Source organism: Dryobates pubescens, chromosome 20, assembly GCF_014839835.1.
Source record: "Dryobates pubescens isolate bDryPub1 chromosome 20, bDryPub1.pri, whole genome shotgun sequence".
Classification (NCBI taxonomy): domain Eukaryota; kingdom Metazoa; phylum Chordata; class Aves; order Piciformes; family Picidae; genus Dryobates; species Dryobates pubescens.
The window spans coordinates 9,869,839-9,877,279 of record NC_071631.1 but is presented as its reverse complement, the minus strand read 5'-3'; the positions used below and the strand labels follow the sequence as shown (position 1 = coordinate 9,877,279).

General features: G+C 51.7%; 1 protein-coding gene across 1 annotated transcript; it reads right to left on the bottom strand.

Annotated features, from left to right (window-relative positions):
- Positions 1–904: 904 nt before the first annotated feature.
- NOG (noggin) lies at positions 905–2,310 on the bottom strand. Its single transcript, XM_009911490.2, has one exon. The coding sequence runs from the start codon at positions 1,801–1,803 to the stop codon at positions 1,132–1,134; it is 672 nt and encodes a 223-aa protein (XP_009909792.1). The 5' UTR covers positions 1,804–2,310; the 3' UTR covers positions 905–1,131.
- Between the last annotated feature and the right edge of the window lie 5,131 nt (positions 2,311–7,441).

Here is a 7,441-nt window from a genome sequence, read left to right as displayed (position 1 = left end):
GAGGCTGCGCGGCGCTGTCACAGGCTCCGGCTAATAACGTGTCTGCGCTGCAACCCCCAAAGCCCAGGGGTCAAGTTTCAGCAGTGTCCCACCACAATGGTAGGTGTGAAAGACACGTGTCCCCTTGTAAATGAAATGTCAAACGAGCACAAAAAGCTCCCAGCCCAGCCGGCGGGGAGCGGGCCCTGCCTGCGCCGCTCCGGGGGAGGCCTCCGCAGGGACCCTTCCGCGGGGACCCCCCCGCAGCCGCCCCCACCGGCGTGGCCGCATCCCCGGGGCTCTCCCTCGGTTGGGGTGCCAAAAATCCCCCTCCTAAGAGAACGCTGAGCAGGTTCCCACCTCCCCCTGCCACCGCGAAACGTCCTGCGGAGCGTGGAGGGAGAGGAGGAGGGAGAAGAAAGCACCCCCCCCTCCCCCCCCCCTCCCGCCCCCCGAAGGTGGCCAAACCAAAAAGCAAACAGAAGGCAAACGGCTCGTGTTTTAGTGGTTGACTTTAATTCTGCACTGCACTTTTACTACAAGGATATAAAGAATAAATAGCAGATACTCTTCATTTACATAGGATTAAGTCATTCCGACTGTTCTCTCTATTTACAATAACCTTGTGCTCTAGGCGTTTACTCATTTTTTAATTTTAAATCTAAAGTCCATGAAGATGAAGAATCGAACCTCACACACATGCTTTCCGAAGAATGGAAAATAGCTTTAAAACGTTTTCTTATCAAAAAGTTTGGTTTGTATTTAAAAAAAAAAATCCTTTTATTAAACAAAACAAAAAAGGCAAACAAAAAAAAACCCCAGCCCCCCCCCGCCCCCCCACCAAAAGCCTTCGCCAAAGCGAAGCAACTTTTCTCTGGAATATAAATACCCCAAAAAAAAAAAAAAAAAAAGATACATTAGCAAGGATCGGGGTAATAGTCTTAAAAATACAGTAGACGCTGATTATTTCAGGTGTAATACTGACCTTTTAATAGTATATTAAACCGGTGCCATATATACACACAATATACATTCTCCTACACGTTACAGTGCATTACAACGTTAACCAGAAAGCAAAAGTCTTTTTATTTTTGTTGCAGCAAAGGTCCACGTGAGTCCGCTGGAGAAGGGGAGAGCAGGGAAGTGCCAGCCCTAGCAGGAGCACTTGCACTCCGAAATGATGGGGTACTGGATGGGTATCCATGTGCACCTCTGCCCGCCCCGCCGCTGGCACCGCCACCTCAGGATCGTTAAATGCACGGACTTGGCAGGTTTGCAAACCATGCCTTCGGGGACTGAACAAGACCTTTTACTGTAGCAGCTGCCCACTTTGACATACCGGGGCCAAAAGCGGCTGCCGAGATCGTTCCACGTGTATAGAACCGGGCAGAAGGTCTGGGACCAGAGCCACATCTGCAGCTTCCTGCGCAGCTTCTTGCTCAGCCTGTGCTTCTTGCCCGGCTGCAGCCCGTCGTAAAACTCCAGCCCTTTGATTTCGCTAGGCATCGCTCCCGAGGGTCTCTGCCTGAGCAGCAGGTCCAGCTCGGCCAGATCGTCCACACCGAGACGGTCCTCGGGCAAGGAAATAGCCATAAAGTTAGGGTCGAAGTGTCCGCCCATGAGGTTCCTTAGCAAGGTCTCATTAAGATCCTTCTCCTTGGGGTCAAAGATAGGGTCCGGGTGCTCGATTAGATCCACCAAGGGCAAGTTGTCGCTGGGAGCCGGTCGGATGTGCAGATAGTGCTGGCAGGAGCCCTGCTCTAGCCGGAGACCCAGCAGAACCACCAAGGCGTATATAGTCACAAGGCACTGGGAATGATCCATCCTTGGGAGACCGGTGGGGGTGGGGGGGGGAAAGGGGGGCTGGGTTCACCAAACAGCAGGGGAAGAAGGTGCAAGCAAACACATCAGAAAACTTGTACGGGGATATCCAAAATAGCTTGTCTTTAAGGGGGATCGCCTCCACTCCCCGCACCACCAGCAAAGACAGCCCCTTGATAAGCCCGGAGAACAAGCCCCCTGCAAACACTCTCTCTTTTGCAGGCTTCTCTATAAAATTTCTCCTGGTGGAGCCGCTCCAAAATTCTGCCGCTGCCGCTGCCTCTTTTCAGCCTCCCCGGGACAGGGAGATGCCTCTTTTTGTTGCAAATTCTGCTCGCCGGTGCTGCTCCTCGTTGTCCGCCCGTGCGTACGGAAGAAGTTGCAGCCGATTCCTCCTCCCCGCTCCTCTCCGCCGTTTGCAAAGCAGCCTCCTCAGCAGCAACAGCAGCCACGCACGTTGGCACCAGTTTGTCTGCTTTGCAAGGACCCAAAGCCTTTAAATTTCCTGCACTTTCAGCTTCATCTCCATGGAAACCACAGACTCTCTTCTAACCCACCCCACCCCCCTTAAAAAAAAAAAAAAAAAAAGCGCCCCACACACACACCACAACCCCCACTCCCACAAAAGTCCAGGAGAGCGCTGCTCGCCCCTTCCCACCGCCGCACACCCTCTGCTGGGGAAGGCTAAGGCGGGAGCCACCGCTACCCCCCCCACCCCCCCTCCCGCCTTCCGCACGCCGCCGCGCCCCGGGAGATGCTGCTCAGCCCGGGGCAGCCGTCGCACCGCTCCCTCTGGCCGCCGAGCCCGGCTCTCGGCCCGGCCCCGCCGCCGCTGCACTCCGCAGTCTCGCTCAGCCCACGGGTGCGGGCAGCGCGGCGGCGGAGCGCGGCCTGTGTCGCTGGCCCCGCGCAGGGGCTGCCCGCGGAGGGGCTCCCGCGCTGCGCTCCCAGCCCAGCCCGCCCGGCGCTGCCCGCCCGGCTCCGTGCATGGTTCCGCGATGCGCTGCTCGCCGCAGGCCGCCTGCGGACACCTTCCTCTACCCGCGGAACGGGCGCCGGCCCTGGCCGCTGCCCGGGCGGAGCGAGCCCTCTGCTGGCGGAGGGCCGGGGCTGGGCCCGCGGCAGAGCCAGGGGGAGGCAGCGGGACGGCGGTGAAGCGGTGGCGATTGTAGGGGCGCGGAGGAGCCCCGGCGAGAAGCCTCCCGTGCCGCTCAGAGGGAAGGATGTGAGCCAGCGGGACGGGAGGAGGCGGCTCCGGCGGGTGCGGAGCCCAGGGGCTGCGCCGAGAGACCGCCCGGTACGGAGCTTGAGTGCCCGAGAGGAGCCAGCGGCTCCGCTCCTGCTGCAGACCGTTCCGGCAGGCTGTGAGCTTCGCCGCACCGCTGAGCACGCCCTTGGCATCTTTCTAGGAGTTCTCCGGGAGTTCTCCAAGAGCTCTTCAAGAGTTCCCTAAGAGTTCTTCATCAGCCACACGCTCTCCAGCCATGCCCCAAGCCATCTAGCAAAGACACATTCAGCTCAGCACCAATACCTGAAACAAAACACGGACACTAGATATTGACCTTCCATTTGAGGGGCATTCTGGAAGCACCACACAGATCAATTTACTGAGTAGTTTTTTTTAGAATTTAACCATATTTTCCCAACCACTTTCACTCCCCATGTTAGATGCAAACCAGATCTTACTCCTTCTCATTCTGGAACATGAAGGGAATTTCATAAATAACTGAAAGAAATGGCAGGAAAAGGTGGAAAACTGGGCCCAGCTCGGCACTGTCAAAGGAGCCTGGCAGTGACACCTGCTATTGGGATGTCAGTCAAGGATCTGCTGGGTTCCAGTAGTTATTTTTTCACCTAGAGGTTTTGGTCTCTGTCTTCATCTAGGACCTGATAAACCTTCCCTGCTGAAACCTGTTGTACAAGTTGTCCCTGGAAATAAGTGAGGAGCCCCACATTTTATCTTCCAAACTAAAATCCAAGGAGCAGAAATGTATCAGGAACAGAAGATGGACATTCTGCTGAATATAGAGCTTAAGGGGGTATGGCTTTGGTGCTGACCTGGGTGTGAGCAGGATATGGAGGTGAAGGTCTGCACAGAGCCAGTGAGGGAGCTCAGACCAACTGTTCCTGGCTCAAGGTCCTGCCAAGGTCTTGGCCTGTCCACACCACAGTTCCACTTCTGCCTGCTGGATTTTCACCTGTAGGAGATGCCACACTTGTGGAGCACATCTGGGGAAGGTTTCTTCACCCCTCCGTTACTCACATCCACTCCAGGTTTTTGCAGGATGGAACATTTCTTGGCACAGTGCTCAGCTCATCCTCTAATCCTCTGGTTCTGGGAAGGGTTGATGGGACTGGTTTCAGGAGGGAGCAGTTGTGAGGGTGGCTAATGGATCCCAGCAAGGCATTAAGGGTTTTTTTGGGGTGCCTGTCTCTTCCTCTCTCTTTCCTCACTATGTTCCTAACTCCAGCCAAGAAGTCACTTGGAATATTTCTGAATTCACTTTTAAACCACCTTGCTTGAACACAAAGGTACAAATAACAATTCTAGGTTAAAATAGCAGTGTTTTGAACAGAATGCAGAAATGTGGAGGTTACACCTCATGTCTTGGATTTCTTCTTTAATAACAAATCCAGTTTAACTTAGCTGGCATTTCAAAACAATTCTTTAACTATCAGTCTCCAAGTCTAAACCTGAAGCCTCTGTGCCCTGCCTGTGTCATGCAAGCTGTGTTTAAGATTCCACTTTCAAAACTGTCATCCTAAGCCAGTAGCTGAAGTCTTATCTCCTGCTGTTACCTGCTGGAGGAAAAGTTTGTCTGCTCCGAGCAGAGTGAGCTAGGCTTGTCTGTTCCTCAAGTGCAGGGATCCGCCTGGGATGTGCTGGGCTCCTGGCAGGGCCTGGAGAGCTTGAGGGATGCAAAAGTGACAAAAGTCACTTGTGGCCCAAGAATTTCTTGGTGGAATGGCTGATAGCAGAGGACTGGGGAGGAGCTGCCAGTAAGGCTCTGCCAGAAGCCTCTGGGTCAGAGGGGAAAAAAACTGGTTTGTGTCAGGGTTTGCTGAAAGCAGCAGTAAATGAAGCTGGGAGGTAGAGCCTGATCCAGGCCCTGTGGGTGATGCCAGCCCTTCCTGGGATGGGGAGAGAGCCAGCAGCCCACAGAGGCTGTAGCTGGTCACTCTGCTGGCAGTGGTTTGTGAAGCAGAGGAGAGAACAACTCCCTTTGCCTCAGCTTTGTTAGTTCTGGAGTGCTGTCAGTAATAAAGAAGTGTTTTTTCAGTAGACAAAGCAAATAGAACCTTCAAGACACAGGAAGCCAGTGTGGGCAAGAGTAAGATGTCACTTCTGCAGAGCCACAACTCTGATGAGGAGAGAAGAGGTATGCAGCCTGCACTGCTCTGCTTGTGACCGGAGCCACAGCTCTGAAAACACACTATGTAGGGATCTGGTTTCAGTCCACGACAGCAAGGATGCACAGGAAGAATTCAGAGTAGATTTGTTTCCCATTAAATCTCCCAACAGAAAATAGCCTGACCTACTTCATCCAGCCTAGTGCTCAGGGACATCCCTAAGCACTGGAAGCCTGTGGCACTGAATCAGTCTGGTCTACGAGCAGTGATCTCAAGCTTGATGGACACTCCACTCTGAAACAGAGGGAATTTCACAGGAAGGAATAAACCATCTCCAGACTGGGAAGAGGAAGAGCTGTGCTGGGAGCACTTGGAAGAGCTGTACCTTCCTTAGGACTGGAGGTTTCCTCCCAACTAATCTTGTTTCCCTTGCACTTAAAGATCATTGCAATTCTGGTCTCATTGATGATCTTGTTGCTTTAACTTCTTGTTTTTAGAAATCCATTGGCAGGAACCAATGTTTGTCAGAGAAAGAAGAATCAACAATATCTGAACCAATAACCAAATGGACCCTCTGCCTAGTTTTCATCTACATTTCTCATATGACTTTGGGCAATGAATTCCATAGGTTTGTGCTTTCCCTGTTTGTAGAGCAGGAGTGTGAACCTTGCCTCTTCATGGAGCTGCTGGAGAGTCTGATTAGATGCCACTGGTAAAGCTCTGCCAATGCAGAGGGAAGACTCCAGTGTTCTACTAAACCTATGACTGACAGAGCAGGCAACTGCTAGACCAGCTCCTTCTTCCTTTATCACACCCCTGAAAATTCTGTAGGGACTCCTTATGGACTCATTTTCTACCTCTTTTTAAAAGGTGAATCACTAAGGAAATTCTAAGGGAGATGAAGAGCTTTCAGACACCTTCCAGAGCTCATGCAGGCCATGTGACAATCTGCCCAATCTACATCATCAGCTGTCTAAGGCCATGTGTGGTTTTCCCCAGTAATCCAGGCTCTACAGGTAGAAAATCACTGCGCTGCTGCTCTCAAGCTATATTCTTAGTCTGGAAAGGTTCAGGGAGACCTTGGTGGACCTTTGAGATGTGGTGTTGCATGTGAAGGTACCTCAACCCTTTCCCTGCCCCTTTCCTGATTCATGGAGCAAAGGTTGTGGGAAGGGGCAATATAACGTGAGCAGGTGAAGGGGCTGCTCAGGAGGGAAATACTCATGAATCACACTGTGGGAGGGAAACATTTTTAGAGAGAGTAAAGTTCTACCTTCAAATCCCAACAGAATGGAGACAGGGAAGGAGCCATTCAGCCCAGAACCTGCATCTGCAGTGATAAATGATATATAAATAATAGATTTTGAACCTAAGCTCTGGGATAAATGTTTTATAGCAGAGTAAATCCTAAGATGACTGATGCATTACAGCAATGAAATAAAAAAAAGCCAGAAGAAAAAGGAGACCCCCCCAGATACACCAAGTGATTCCTTAGTCTTTAGGTACAGCTATAGACAAAGGTGTATGCACTGCCTTAAAAAAGAAAGAAGAAGAAGAAAAAAAGGCTGTAAAAGAAGAGAACAAAAATCTTGCAAGGTCCTTAATGAACTGCTCCATTTTTCTCATTTCATGTCCTTCTTGCTCCTAAAATACTGTGCCACCTCGGTTCTCAGCCCAGCCCTTGCATTCTTCCTAAGGTATAGACTTTTGTCTTTCCAGCAGAGCTGGTGCATTCATCTGCTGATAAACTGTTTATCTTAGCTTTTATGAGGGCGCCTTGCTGCAAGGCAGCCAGAGACAGGATCCTGGGCGTTTGTCTTTCTTTGCCTAAGCGAGGGTCCGGGAAGTGACGGGGATTTATACCTCCCCTCGGCTCCATATATCACGGGAGGTGGAACTCCACTGTCTCTGCTTCTCGCTTTTCCTCTCAGCAGTGTCTTCTGCCGTAAATCTGAATCTCTCAGAGCAGGGTTTTCTTGGCTGCAGCCCCACTTGGAGGAGTTAGGCTTGTTTATTTATTTATTTATTTATTTATGCACAAGAAATAAAAAAGGGTTTGCAGGACAGGCAACCCAAAAGTTCTTCTCAATCCTTCCCCCTCCTCAACCCCACTTCACCATCCTGGCTCTGTGTGCCAGCTACTGACATCTCAGCAGTAAGGAGAGCAGAGACCAGAGGTGGTTCAGCGTCTCGCAGTTTGCAGACCAATTCATTATAGAGCGAGCGAGAGAGAGAGGCCTGTGGGAGAACCCCAGGCATTTTTTTTTTCCCCTGCCCTGAAATGACACTG